This window comes from Amphiura filiformis, chromosome 13 (assembly GCF_039555335.1).
Source record: "Amphiura filiformis chromosome 13, Afil_fr2py, whole genome shotgun sequence".
Taxonomy (NCBI): domain Eukaryota; kingdom Metazoa; phylum Echinodermata; class Ophiuroidea; order Amphilepidida; family Amphiuridae; genus Amphiura; species Amphiura filiformis.
Window position 1 is genome coordinate 17,203,094 of NC_092640.1, and position 16,041 is coordinate 17,219,134.

At 37.9% G+C, this 16,041-nt stretch overlaps 2 protein-coding genes across 2 annotated transcripts in view; one reads left to right on the plus strand and one right to left on the minus strand.

Annotated features, from left to right (window-relative positions):
* Positions 1-7,321, minus strand: part of LOC140167207 (uncharacterized) — a 28,696-nt gene extending 21,375 nt beyond the window's left edge. Inside the window, exon 1 of the mRNA XM_072190559.1 lies at positions 6,897-7,321. Within this exon, the coding sequence (XP_072046660.1) occupies positions 6,897-7,005 (109 nt within the window). The 5' untranslated portion in view covers positions 7,006-7,321. The remainder of the gene's footprint in view (positions 1-6,896) is intronic.
* LOC140168061 (hsp70-binding protein 1-like) overlaps positions 1-16,041 on the plus strand; it is a 114,990-nt gene that overhangs the window by 37,221 nt on the left and 61,728 nt on the right. The window lies entirely within an intron of this gene.

Consider the following 16,041-nt stretch of genomic DNA (forward strand, 5'->3'; position numbering starts at 1 on the left):
AAACTGTCATTCAACAGTGATAATGTATTGATAGTGTTTTTAGGCCAGTAAAAATCAGCCCCAAAATCTCCAAAGGTCAAAATAATTGCAACATGAATTCTATTTTCGGAAAATGTTGCTCTTAAGTCTCTATTTTAACATACTCAAAGTCTACCAAAATCAACCTCTGCGAAAGATGTGTAAAGTTGACTTTTTCAAAATGGCAGCCAAAATGTCGTAAAAAATAGACAGTTGTGATTTCAATATTATATGAGTGTCCATGTGGGAATTGGGTGACATTTTGACCTATAAATGCTCTTATGCCCTAACCATTTCATAAATATTTATTTGTCTGCGTAGTTTTTGTTCAAAATTTCAAAATGGCCGTAAATCGTTCATTATGGGTTGTGAATACAGAGAGGGCAATCAACTTTTCACCATAGAAGCTGAATCAGTATTAAAATAGTACATGTTAGTTATGAAAATGTTGCTCTTAAGTCTCTATGTTAACATACTCAAAGTCTACCAAAATCAACCTCTCACGAAAGATGTGTAAAATTGACTTTTTCAAAATGGCAGCCAAAATGTCGTAAATAATAGACAGTTGTGATATCAATATTATATGAGTGTCCATGTGGGAATTGGGTGACATTTTGACCTACAAATGCTCTTATGCCCTTACCGTTTCATAAATATTTATTTGTCTGCGTAGTTTTTGTTCAACATTTCAAAATGGCCGCCAAATCGTTCATTATGAGTTGTGAATACAGACAGGGCAATCAACTTTTCACCATAGAAGCTGAATCAGTATTAAAATAGTACATGTAAGTTATGATCCACATATTATGTCAATCGGATACTTCAGAGTAAATATTTGAATGGTAATTGGATGGACGGTCCTAATATAACATTCAATACAGCGTCGTCAAACATTTCTCCCACAAAGAGCTACAGGGTCGATTCTAAAGACCTATAAATCAGGGGTGATTCGAAAAGGTGACTTAATTGTCAGCATGACTGCAATATGACTGTAACTTAGTTTACTGTTCCACTTGAATACTTCTGGGGCGACGATATACTTCACCAGGGTCCGGGTCTCTCCCATAGGCATGAGGATCGCTGATGTTTGATTATGCGCTCTGATTATCAGGCAGGCGGCATCGGTCCAAGCTCGGGTGTGGCTTCGCCTATGGGCTGGTGGCCAGCGTTCGGAGCTGCCACTTGCGTGCGTGGGAAATACAGCTATACTTCCTCGGGCAGTTGCAAGCGTGGCGGCATCCTCAGAGCCTCATAATTCCGGTCCTCGGCAGCTCCACTCCTGCCTCTCCTGGTGGATAAATCAACTCAGTATGACAGCATGGCCGTTGCGTTTTACATCAACAGGGAGGGGGCACCAAAACAAGTCCCAGCTATCAGCATTTGCAGGGAGACAGTGTCCCTTCTTCTGTAGTGTCAGTGGAGGTGGTGCGGAGCTTGAGCGGGGTTGACTAGCTGATTGCTTGTCGAGGTGGGTCAGTCCTCATCTCTCTTGTCTAATTGAGTGGCACCTCACTCAGTAGTATGCATGTCACGGTCCATCTTTCAGAGGTTAGATCGTCCCATCAGAACCCTTAGCTTCCGCCTTACTTCACCCGGGATTAAGGGCGGTAGGCGGGACACCATGCAGGAGAGTTGGGAGGGCATATTCGGTATAATGCCTTCCCTCCCATTGCCATGATCCTTCTGGTTCTGCTGAAGGTAGACAATTCTTGGAACTGATTACTCCTTTTAGCCGCTTTCTCGGGCCCAAGCAGTGGAGTGTTCTCCGCCTCCTGGATCTTCTCGTGGGAGAACCAGTCACTGCGTCTATGCCGCTTAGATCTTCTCACAGTTCCGCCACGCCACGGCACCAGGTACAGATGGAGGTGATTAACAACCTCCACCTGAGTGTTTGGCGTACTTTCGCCAGTCCGTCCAGACAGCGGGCCATTAATATTCGGTTGCTGCGCTTGCTGAAAGGCAAGGCAACAGTCAACAAGACAGAATTACGATTCGCGACTTCGCCAATTCTACAAGTCACAGATTTCAATTTCCTTACCACGGGGACCGTGTGCCTCGTACCGCTTAAGCATACAATATACTGCCATTTTAGCGATTCATCATGACTTTGGGGGGGGGGGGGTTATGACGGTCTTATCGAGTCCAGCACTTGCGGACCTCATTAAGAGCATGGTGACAGAAAGACCTCCAGTTCGCTCCCTGGTTCCGGAATGGGACTTCATGTTGGTGTTACAGTATCTACCCAAGGCCTTGAACCCACGGAGGACCTCTCTCGTTAAGACTTGACACTCAAGACTGTGTTCTTGATGGCAGTGGCCTCTGCGGTCGACATTGTTCAGTTATGTGCATGTTCTGGCTATAGAGGAGCAACACCTACGCTTCACCACTGTGGTAGTCTCTATCCTTCGCCGGGCTAACTGGGTTCCTGGACAAGAACCAGACCATGCCCTGTCCTTTACTCGTTACCCGATGTACCTCCCTGATCTGGTTCTCATTGCGGGGTATATGCGATGAAACCGTCACGCCCGTCACGCCTCTGAGAGGGTACATTGTGCGTATCAAAGAGATCGTGGGAGGTAAGTAGAGTTGCTCAGTGCTCAGGGAGATACGCAAGCGCATAATACTTACCTCTCACGAACTGAGACTGACCAGCGTTTTAGGCGTTCCGCCCCTCAAGATTGTCATACGTTCATACGTGAGGGTCACAAGAAAGCGTGCGTTGGTGGGGGGCGATATGTCGTTAGGGTTTGGTGATACCGGGCATCCCGTTCCTCTGGGGGTGTCAAAACCTTTTCTGTGGTACAGAGGGTTTCTTGTGGTCTTAAACTATCAGTTTGTGTTTACAAGTGCTAATTACTTAATTCCATATTTAGTGATGGAATAATGACCGTTCCAGCTATTTTGGCGGCCATTTTGAAAACTTACAAGTGAGAAAAAGTGATTAATCTTATTTCAGACCCTCGAAGCATGGCTTGAAACATATGAATCGTGTTACTATTACTAATAAGTGACATAGTGAGTCTGTTTTGTATATTTTGTCCACCACTTTAATCATTTTGGAGGCCATTTTGAACAAAATCGATTTATCCATATTTCGCAGAGGTTGATTTTGGTAGACTTTTAGTATATTGATAAGGGCACCTAATAGAAATGTTTTCCGCAAAAAAATTCCATGTTGCAATTTGTTTGACCTTTTCAGCTGATTTTACTGGCCTATTTAGTTCATACATGTAGGAACTGTCAAACACGATTTAATAGAATATTGCTGCATGAAAATATGGAATGATTGTACTTAAAATAATAATGTTTTTGCTCTGTCTATTTGAATTTGGCAACTTCATTATTCTCAAAATGTTTATACCCAAAATGCCATAATGATCAATTCTAAATATTCCATGTAGTTTGTATTTTGATTAAAATTCATTTTAGTGCCATTGCAGTCTGAATTATTGACATACGGAAAAGTAGTTTTTATTTTTATTAAAAAAATTAATAGGAATTGCTATTTTTCAGACGCTGTTACCCCATGAATCCATCCGAGATCCTCATCCTGCGACGAGATACAAAATCTAACTTTATATTTCTATGAAGCATTTATTCTAATCTTTCGAAATAATACAGTAATGTTAAATGACAGCCACTTTGGGAAGAGTTCGAAGAATTGACTGAATCTTAACTGTACACCTGGTTCTTTCTTAAAATTTGTAATAACCAAAATATTTCTTTGTAGATATATGTAATAAAATTCTATTTTACATTCAAAATCTTCACCGATTTCTAGTGTATATGGGTCACACATAAAATATTGAAAGATATTAAAGAAAGTGAAATTTTATGGCGTACCAGAGGTGAAAAAGGCTTGAATTCGTGGGTAACATGCATATGCGCATTTAACACTTTGTTTGGTCTAGCAAGAAAAGTTATTTTTCAATCGGATGGCACTTCCACCTGATGAATCACTAGATATGATCGTCTCATTTGATAAGTCTAGATTTGAAAAGGAAAACATTTTTTAAATGGCCCCCAGAGAGAATTTTGTCCTGCTTTGGCTGGAATTGACCATATACATGTCTGTTTATGTGCACAGTGGTTTTCATCACTTGTTCTTGGGCACTTTAGTATTCGCATTGATCCCTATTATTTTTGCAGGTTTAACACTTCTGTGGGCCTTGGAATTCGTAATTTTTGGCTATCGAACTTTACCTAACTATGCCTACATTTTTTTTGTCCCCCTCTGCGTACTGTCTAGTCTGTATTTTACTTGTTTCCCCATGTCATTAACTGTAACTGCCTTGGAAAATACTACAAAAAGAGTGGAAAATGTTGTCAAACACTTTTCTTTGAACAAATTTACATTGTAGATTTAGGAAAATTTACTGGAAATCTTTTAGCCAATACACCCCGCTGTATCAACATGTATGTACAAGTACATAATGAATTACTGGGCATATTTGATGATTTCTTTACACTAAGTTCCATAATTACCAAACGAGAAATGCTAGTAAACTCAACTTGATGAAGAACAATAAAACATTTATCGACCATACCATTCGTACTGCAGGTTTAATATTATGGAATTCATTGCCACACTCAATAAAAAACGGTGAATTCAGTGATACATTACCGAAAAATATATAAACATGACTTGATTTCAAAATATGATTAATTCTTGAGCATTGTGTTTCTCGCTTTCTTTTGTTGATAAAGGTGTTGACTTCCTCCCGAAGGGGGTTTCCTAGTTGAAGGAATACGGGGATGTGCCACGGTTTTGGGGTACCTTTTCAGCGATTTTGGTATATCGATGGGTGGGTTTTCAGTGGAGACCAATGTTGCCAAAAGTGCCCTTAAAGCGCCCAATTATGGCAAATTTGGGTGCTTTTTGGGTGCTTTTTCTTGAAAATTGGTATACTGATGGGTAGCAAAAACAGCAAAAAGTAGGTATAGAGAAAGTCAGCATCCGAAAGTCTGCATGGCACATCCCCGTACAAAATTTTTCGAAGACCCCCCCCCCCCGGACTTCCTCTGGCCGTCTGGTCATCTCCTCCATGATTCGTTTGTTTGATATTGCTTTTGTTTATTTGTTTTTAAACATTTATACTGGTGTGATTTGATTTGTTGTGAATTATGGAAAAAATGAATTAGCTTGTATCTTTGGAATTTGCTAGCCACTTAAGCCTTCCCCCTCCCTTTCACAAATATCTACCCTTTTATCACAACATTACGGAAAGGCCCCTTCTTCCAGATGGTATACCCTTCTCCTCATTTGTGTTGTAACTTATGAATAACCATTATACCATGCTTTTCTGAACATATAGAGCTTTCAAACACTGTAATCTTCAAAACCTGAGTGTTTTTATGTTGACAGCCACCATAATGGGATCTATGACCATTCACATTTGATATTGGTTGTCTTCTAGAGTGTAGCATGTATGTTTTTATTTGCCATAATGTGTGATTTCTTCCACAGCAATGCCCTCAATTTTTCTTGAATTTCTACTTTTTTGGCCCCCACATATACAGTGTATGTGGGGCAATATGTTATCGCCCAGATGGTTGTTTGTTGCCGGTTTGTTTCTTTCTTTCTTTGTATCTTTATTTGTCCGGGCAGAAGCAAATTCATTAACCCACTCTGCAGCTCCAACGCAATGGCCGATCAACTTCATTATTATGTTTTCAGGGTTATTAGGAGTTAAGAAAACCTAATATGATAATATTGGATGGCTTATTTGCATGATACCATAACATATCGGATTCGTCATACAAATATCGAACTGCGCCGTTGGCTCGTGTCCGATATTTTTATGACTCATCCGATATGTTATGGTATCATGCTCAGCCATCAATATTATATCAAACTTAATACGGGATAGGGTATGGTGGCCTCATGTGCTGTATAATTTTGTGTTGCATTATTTGCATATTTATGAATATTAATGAGCTCATTAGCATATTTGCCTACATTGTCATTAATCCACTCTGCAGCACAAACGCAATCACCGATCAATTTCAAACTTGGTACGGTGATAGTATATGGTGGCCTCATGTGCTGTATACTTTTGTGTTGCATTATTTGCATATTTATGAATATTAATGAGCTTATTAGCATATTTTGCCTACATTGTCATTAATCTACTCTGCAGCTTAAACGCACCCACTGATCAACTTCAAACTTGGTACGATGATAGGATATGGTGGCCTGATGTGCTGAATAGTTATGTGTCATTTTATTTGTATATTTATGAATATTAATGAGCTCATTTGCATATTTTGCCTTCATTTCCATTAATCCATTCTCCAGCTTAAACGCAATCACCAATCAACTTCATTATTATGTTTTCAGGGTTATTAAGAGTTAAGAAAGCCTAATAATGATAATATTGGATGGCTTATTTCGCATGATACCATAACATATCGGATTCGTCATGCAAATATCGAACTCGCCGTTGGCTCGTCCGATATTTTTACGACTCATCCGATATGTTATGGTATCATGCTCAGCCATCCAATATTATATCAAACTTGGTATTGTGATAGTATATGGTGGCCTGATGTGGTGAATAGTTTTGTAGGGGCCACCTTAATTACAAACCGCGTAATTCTAGTTGTATGATTGTACATGTATTGGTACACAGAAAAACCATGTGAAAGAATAAGCTTGAAATTAAGATTTGACTGAGATCGCACTTTATGAAGTACTGTAATGAATACTTAATTCTTTATAGAATTAAACTTTAATATAGTTCTGGAATGGTATGCTTAAAAGATACCATGGTACTTGCAAAGTTCTACTACCTGGATTGGAGAACAAGAAGATGAAAGGGGAAAGAGGAAGGAGGAGGAGAAGATGTTAGATGACATGGTGATGCTATAGTACTTACCCTTTGCTCCATTGATAAGTGTAATACATGAGAGTATCATCATCATCAACAGTCCTACAACGATCATGATGATCTGCACCCAACTGCCGCTAGCCTTTGATTTATCCATCCCCTTTGTTATTTTCCTCTTCACAAGTGTCTTCTTATATCACCAGAAAATGAATTAGCAAATCCGTGTTAATTACTTCTTTAATTAACAGATGAAAAAAGTTTTTGTGAATATTCTAAGTCCTTTAGTAAATATTACTACCATGTAGCAGTAGATGAAAATGTGTGTGAATTCCAACAGCATTATCAGATTTGATGCCCAGATACTCTTAATGCAGGGACTGAATTCTTTTTTGTTTCCTTGGTGATGAAATACAAATTAAAAAAGATCATCATCTCCATGTCAACACATGAATAAATTTTGTTTGTTACCATCAACACCACTGTCCCTCTAATGAAAAGAAGATGCAACTGAAGCATTATTGAAAAACAATCATCTTTAGTCTTTTTCATTTAAAATTTTTATTTGAAGATGGAAGATACTGTATTAGTACCATATGCACTACCTAATCATGTTAAGTGGTTATGCGACACAAGTTTTAATTTGAAAATGGAAGCAGCAGGCACAGATCCGGTTAAACACGGGTGGCTGCTCAACAAATTTTGGCTTGCTTTCGCTAACCAAATAAAACCATTACTTTTCTTTATTGCAATACAGTTGTAGTCTTTCTTTTTTCAAATCAAGTACTTTACGCTACTCTTTAATTTGAAGACATAAGATACTATGCATTAGACCAAATCCTCTGTCCTCTATGTATGATGCTTGTTATACGACTGAAAAACTTAGCGTTCGTATATGTGTCAGAGTCAGACTCATGAATATATTCCAGCGCAACTTTGGTTGTGCGTCTTATATGATTTCCTATCGCAGGCGCATATAACCACAAATTTTTTATTGGTCGGATCAGCAATGTATGAAATCATGGCCGCGACACAGGTTGGTAACAGGTGTCAAATATTTGGTCTGATTGAAGCCATTTGGTGGACCTTTTTTACACTATTTAGTGTACACAAAGTCACAAATTAGTTGGTAAAAAACAACCATTAACTATTATTAGGTTTACTTTGGAAAAAAAAACCAAAGCAAAAACACAGCCACTTTTTTTTAAAAATCCATATGGAGGGGTGTCTGAGGGGCTATTATTGGTTAAAGCAAAAACTATGCGGGTGTCCAAAAATGATTTCAAAATGTACAATAAGACTAGACATGGGGCGGCAGCCATTGAGGCGCCAATCGTCTGATATCGCCTTTCATGCCAGAGAAGTTGCACCACGTATATACTCATGCATTGTGTAGATTTATATCACCATATGCATGGCTATCCATCAACACAGAAGCCCAGTGCTTGATTGACAGCCAATTCATCCTAGTCCGTCAAGAATGACCATGCTATTGTTATAACAATAATAGCGTAATCCTTCTTAACACTGTTGTGGTGCTTCTTGTCAGACTAATTCATCACAGTTTTATTTCTGTTCTTTTACCCCAAAATAGTGTGATTTAAAGAGAAACTAGACATAGCTGTGGTCTAATTCCACGAATACAGCCGTGTTGTGACCCTGGCTTGTGACCCCTTAATGACCTTTGCCCCCAAATGCAAATCCCCTAGACATTGGCAGAAGGGGCATTTTGAAGGGTTTTTTGTCTCGGACGAAAGTAAACACAATTTATGTGTGAACATATCGTCACTATCCTATGTTTTTCTTAGCTAATACAGTTTTTAGAATACAGGCCAACCTCCCTTATCCGGACCTCTCTCTGTTATCCGAATGTTTGAATTCACAGGAAAACATGTTTTTAATGCTTTGACACTTCAATTTCTTGTTCTGAAGCATTCAGAATGACATCTATGTGATATGTCACTCAACTGTTAGTCTTTCAGTATTATTACCCTATGTTGAATAATCTTTTGCCCCAGTTTTGGCACTTGGTCATGGAGAATTACACATAATTCACTTATCCAGCCCATGCTTGGTCCCATCATGGCCAGCTAAAAAAAAGTTGGACTGTATTTGGTTTTACACAGGAAGTAACCCCTTTTGACCTTTGACCTCAAATATGTGTATGATTTACAGACACTGGGTAATAACAATGCATGTGTGCAAGTGGTGTTACTGTCCACGAAATTTGTGGGAGCAAATGCGTAGCATTTTGAGTTGAAATCACGTTTATGACCCCTGTGACCCCCAAGTGACCTTTCACCCCATGTGGTCTATAGTTTTGTGGGGCCACCTTAATTACGATCCGTGTAATTCTAGTTAATAATGGGTCGTAAGGGTAATAGAATATTGGCAAAAGGCGACAAAAACCCCGTTCTCACGTTTGCAAAAAATCTTGCAGGAAAAAAAATGCCTGACCGACTGACCCTACCTAAAAGGTCTGCCTGCCCATTGCACAGGGTTTTTTTTTTGTTGCCTAATGGAAAGAATAGCAATAGTAATAAAATAATGTATTAGAATCACCGTCAAAGGGTGGCATATAATTAAAACATTAACATGTTTAAGATGTATGAATGACATAGGCATATAAAGTAGACAGGAATAGTAGAAATGATCAAATATTGTATTATATAACACTAGGCGGTCACCCATATTTTCATATTCACGGCTATCGCGATTACTTAACTGTTGCAAACTGCATAAGACGCAATTACCCACATACAGTTTATACTAATTTGACCTCAGATGACCCCATGGTGACTGTACATACCAAGTTTCATGCCCATACAACAATTTATAATACTAATTTGACCTCAGATGACCCCTTGTGACCCCGAAATGACCTTCCCAAAATTAGCCTCGAAAGGTTGACTGTAGCGACCAAGTTTCATGCCCATCTGACAGTTTTACTAATTTGACCTTGGATGACCCCTAGTGATCCCAAAATGACTTTCCTAAAATTTGGCTCTAAATGTTGACTCTGTACCCACCAAGTTTCATGCCCATCTGACAGTTTTTACTAATTTGACCCTATATGACCTCTGGAATGCTTCTGGTCAAGATGCACCCACCCACCAAGTTTGAGGAACGTGTGACCCCTAGTGTCCTAGAAAATAGGCAGACAGACCAGAGTCTATGGACAGACACACACACACAGACGATGCGTATTATTATCATTATATAGATATTTATTGAAGTTAATATTAGAGATAAAGTAAAATACAATGAGGTAAAATTTCAATGGAATACATTGCTGGTGTTAACCAAAAGTTTTCTTTTATCTACGGAATTGATTCATCCTCAGAATATGTGAAACAGAATTCTTGTTTGTAATACTGTATACGCCAATATTTTCGCGTACAGATATTTTTGCGGTTTCAAGTATCACTGACAGTTTCGCGAGGTGCTAATTTCGCGGTTGTTGGCAACTTATATAATAAAATACTTATTCACGGGTTATTATTTTCGCGAGCACATATTAATCCGCGATTCGCAAAAATAAAACCACCGTGAAAATTTCAGCATATACAGTATAGTAATGGGCTATTCCAGTCGAAATCCATACACCCCTCCATGGGAGACATGACTTGAATCTCCTACACAAGGGGTATAGATTTCAAATGGAGTCACTCATTATAAAGCCATAATATGTAATTTACTCCACAGCAATGCCCTCAATTTTTCTCAAGTACTTTAATTACAGTAAAATTTAAGTTTTTATATTAAATCTGGAGATCTTGGTTTTATTCGAGTTTCTCGATCAGTGATGGCTAACAGAACATGTCTTGTGCATGTGTTATCATTGAATCCACTGTGCATTGAATCAGTGTGCATATCGCTATTCATCTTATTTATATGTCCCAGCTGCATGAAGCTCCACTCAATGATGGGCGAGCTAAATACACACTTTGTAGGCACTGTAATGAAATAGCAATTTTTTTGTTTTATCTCATTTGTTTGGCTCAAATTAAGGGATCTAAAATGGCGTTTATTGCTTTTCGACAGTATTTTTTGTGGGACATGAGAGCACCTCAGACCTATCGAATTGCATTCTGAATCTGAAGCATGTCTTTCTGATATCAAATAATTTTCATTTTTGAAAATCATAATATAATACAAATTTTATGACAAATTATAAAAAATTGATATTTTTTCAAATTTTTGATATATAACAGTCCTCGAAGTAAATTATATAAATCTAATGATATATTCTTAAAGTGTATGTAGCAGGGAGGAAAAGCCGACGGTCAATTGAAAATTTTTACCTTTCATATTGAAGATATGGATTTTTTTCCCAAAAAGACCTAATTTTTTTTGGTGTTTTGGGAAAAAAAATCCATATCTTCTATCTAAAGGTCAAAATTTTCAATTGATCGTCGGCTTTAATCCACTACATACACTTTAAGTATAAATCATCAGATTTATAAAGTTTACTTCAAGTACTGATAAATATCAAAAATATCAATTTTTAATGATTTGCCATAAAATGTGTATTAAATAGCGAATTTCAAAAAATGAAAATTATTTGATATCAGAAATGACATTCTTCGTATTCAGAATGCAATTCGATATGTCTGATGTGCTCTAATGTCCAAAAATAAATACTGTCCAAACGTTCATACCCCAGCCCTTAAAAGGGGACAATGTGATCAGTGAAAGCTAACATTTTTAATAGGAATCTAGTACTCGGGGAGCTAGGACCACTTTCTGTGCACCCCCCACAGGACCAAACCAAACCAACTTTTTTAGGTTCCTGAGATGACCCTAAAACATAATCAGGATGTTCCCAAAAATATAAACTGGCCCCAAAAGGGGGGTAAAAGGTCATCGAACTTTGCATAGGGTCAAAATTTCAAACTTGCTCAATTTGTGTTGAAAACCATTCCAATGTATTCCCCTAGTCACAAGGATTCAGAAAATGTATAGTTTGACATATCTAGGATGTACCGTTCTTGAGTTATAACCAAAAAGGTCAAAGGTCACGATTTTTCCTTTTTGAACCCCATAAAGGCAAAAATGTGACCTTTGACCTTTTTGGTTATAACTCAAGAACAATACGTCCTAGATAGGTCAAACTACATTTTCTGAATCCTTGTGACTAGGGGAATACATTGGAATGGTTTTTAACACAATTGAAGCAAGTTTAAAATTTGGACCCTATGCAAAGTTTGATGACCTTTTACCCCTTTGGGCCAGTTTATATTTTTGGGAACATCCTGATTATGTTTTGGGGTCATCTCAGAACCTAAATAAAAATTCCTTTAAAAAGGAATGTGGGCCCAATGTGAACTTGAGCGTGATATGGTGAATTCCATGGTGTGTAGATTTGGTATTATAATGATTTTTCTAGGGAAGTCTACAGTGGTAGGGTATTCTAAAAGAAATCCAAGAGTAGAAGATGATCAAATGCAAGAGAAATGTGTTTGATTGGGGAAGGTGTTCTGACAATCCAAATATAAACTTAGTCCACCTCAAATGACCTGTAACAATTTGTGATTGACATTACTTAATTCACCTCGGATGACTTTGATCTGACATTCAACATTTTCGCGATTACACCAATCATATCCATAACAATTTAACTCTTACAACTTCCTGTCAACTCTCTAATTTAAAATTCTAAATTTCTGTCTGTTTGCCTTTTCTGTCTTGTACCATTTAGTACACTACAGTTTGTTACAATTATTAAGATAAGCAAACATTGCTGGGTAGATAACAGGATTTAGTTATTTACTTAATCCAATCATGGAGGTAGTAGCTAGTACTACCTCCATGAGTTTGGTCTTGCCCTTGGTCTTCAGTGTTTTAAAATACAACAATGTAGAACATGTATAATTAGTATGCCGTGTTGTTCGCCGCCCAATTGTGCCATCATATTGCAACTTTGGCAATAACCGCTATATACTATAACTATTCTATGGTAATTAGCAAACAAAAGCCATCAGTTTAAGAGGCCTCGTTAATTGATCTTATCACTATGGACCACAAGAGTCTCATCCCAATGGCATAGTCCAATAACCTCAATTACATAATCATAGTGCAAAATTTGACTTCAAGTTGCAGAGTATGAGTTTGTGTACAAAGGATGAATGTACAAATGTATTAGGGTTTAAGAACTGTTCCCATGATAGATGAGCATGTTGTGGATCCTAGTGTATGGTCAAATGTCACCGTCTATCGGGTTCTAAGGCACACGGTAAACTGGTTGAACGCTTACAAAGGTCAGGATTTATTTGGTGTTTTTATAAATCCTAATTTTGTATTTTAAACAAAGAATATAAGCTCACCATTTTATCCCGTGCATATCAGAAAACAATCAAATAAAATCCAAGCAAATTGTGGTTTTATTTCTGAGCTGGGCATAATTTTAGCAAAACAATTGCGAAGTCAATCTAGCAAGAGTGAAATTAGAAGCTTTTCACAAAGTCATGCCTATATTGTGGCGCCTCCGTGAGGCGCCACAATTGAATTTAGTTTGGTCCTGTGGGGGTGCACAGAAAGTGGTCCTAGCTCCCCGAGTATATTCTTTATGCTAATCACATATTTGTTGGTTTACTAATCTCAGCTTTAAGATAACCCCATTTGAAATTCCATAGGGGGTGTATGGATTTCAACTGGAATAACCCGATGAGACTATTGGGAGTCTTGCATATCACATGATACGGTAAAAGTGACAATTTATCAAAAAAATGGGCATCAGGAAAACGTTGAGTAGGTACTGTATAAATGGTAATTTTCGCGAGGGTTTTATTTTCGCGAATTTCGTGATTAGCGCTCCAACCGTGAAAAGAACACCTCACGAATGTATGCAGTAATGTATTATAAGTATAAGAAAAGACTGGGCATTTATATAGCAAAAATAACATTTGCAAAATGTGTCTCTCACTCCAAATCGCGAAAATAACTGTATCTGAAAATTACCACTCACACAGTAAATTGTATTGGGCATAGATTATAAACTTGCCATGTTCAGCAATTCATGTGTCTATTAAAAGTTGACCCTTGAAAGATATTTTAAAACGTTAAAATGTAGTAAAATCGTACATCTCACATTATGTAATTGCCAAAGTTATCCGTCACTATGTCTTTTACCCAATTATTTTGAAAGCTCAACATCCGTCACTATGGACTTTGCCGTAAAGTGCAGATCTGTCACTAAGTAATGCACCCGATGAATTGATTGATTGATTGATTGATTGCCCATTTTAGCAATTAAACAATTTGGACAATTGATTGATTCCTTGATTGATTGATGCCAATTTTAGCAATTAAATAATTTGGATAGTGTTTCCTCATCTTTGTGGAGGATGTCCATCGGACACTGAACATAGAGAGGCTGAAAGCTTCTGATGACTGGCACCCTATGAATCTTTCCAATTGCAACTCTGGAACAACGGCAAATGTCACACTTATCAATGTTAAGCACCAACGTAACTCATTGTTGAACTCCGGAACAGTCTCTCTGTTCAGGTAACAGAGAATCTTTGTTGTGTCGGTCGGAAGAGCTATGAAATAAGAATTGAAGAATAAAACATAAAATTAACATAACATTATTAAAGGAGGATGGCCTGCAGCCCGTATTCATCCCCACTGTTCGAAATCTAAAATGAGATTGAGGTGAAGTGGACCGACAGGTAATAGCTGAACGATTTATTAATTGACAAGGCCATACTACTTCTATAAAAGTGGGTTAATTATTATTAATATTTTTGCTGTTGTGTCAGTTGGACAACTGCTTGGTTACTGACATGTGTTTAGAGTAGAGTATTGAAGTAATCATGTGTGTAATTTTGGTTCATTTTGATGGACAGGATTTTAAGATATGACCTTGTGAAAAATTGAAGTTTCTTTTTAAGTTCAGTTTATATGGCATTCCCCAACTATCCCACTTCTTAAAATAATACCATTTGCGTCAGTGGTAGATGATGTCATTGTGGTGGTGGTGGGGTCCATCTCTGTGGTTGGCATTTGTTGGTTTGTTGTTATCTCAGAATCTGTCAATGATAGGATAATGAAATAATATTTTAAGTGATATCAATACAATATCATCATGTTTGGTCACATCAAATGTAAGTGCATACGGTTCAATTGACATATATGATACCAATTAGTTCTGAATTATACCTAGTGTCCCAAAAGAGGTTACATGTAGAAAATGAACCACACTATATCATTTTGTCAGATATTATTTATTCATCCCTTTTGTAATTGTCTGTAAAGTTTCAAAGCTGTATCTAAAAGCAACTTATGAGCGCAAGACCAGTGGCGTAGCCAGTTGGGGGCAGTGCCCCTCCTCCCCGCTCATCCGGTGCGTTGGTACATTGAGGGCCGTCGGTACATCACGGCCATGAGGGAGAAAGGAGGGAGAAGGAAGAAGAGAGAGGAAGGGGAGGAGAGAGAGCGAGAGAGAAAGAAGAGAGGGAGAAAAGAGGGCCTATTGACATATACTTTGTGACGGTGCCCTCCCCCTGAGATCAAGAGAGTGAGGTTCTCATAGAAAAAAGTGGGATTTAGAATGACTTAGAATGGCTAACATTGCAAGCAAGTCCGGGGGAGCACTCAACTTTTGATGTGAGGGTATGTGCCTGTCAATATGCCCCCTTTTTGAAGTCGAATATATACCCGATGACCCACTTTTTAAAGTCATACCTGATAAATCCTCCCCCCATATTTTGCCATGGAGGATACTCCATACAATCACCCCCCCAAATGTTGCGCCTGTATGTGGGTTTCTGACCAAATTAACCTCATATTTGGCCATTTTAGCCCCAAAAGTGCCAATTTTTGCACACTTCACGCAATTTGTTCAACTTTTGCACCATATTTCACCAGTTTAACTTCAATAACCATGGCTGCCACATTGAATGATATTGATGTATACGGTACAATGTAAAAGCGTGTTGAAATTACGGAAAAAAATTGTGTTCAGCCCCCCCTCTCTTTATATACTGCGCCAATAAAGTATCCTTACACTTGGAAAAATAATCACAATTTCAAAACTGGACAATATTGGTTTAAATTTGTTTTTTTTTAATAGATGCACTATCTAATCCTGCACATTATGACACCACATTGAATCCAATGTGACCTCAGGAAGTAAAGTTACAAGCAATTGAATAGACGAAGGTCCAGTTTTAAAACTGACAAACTGGCCTAT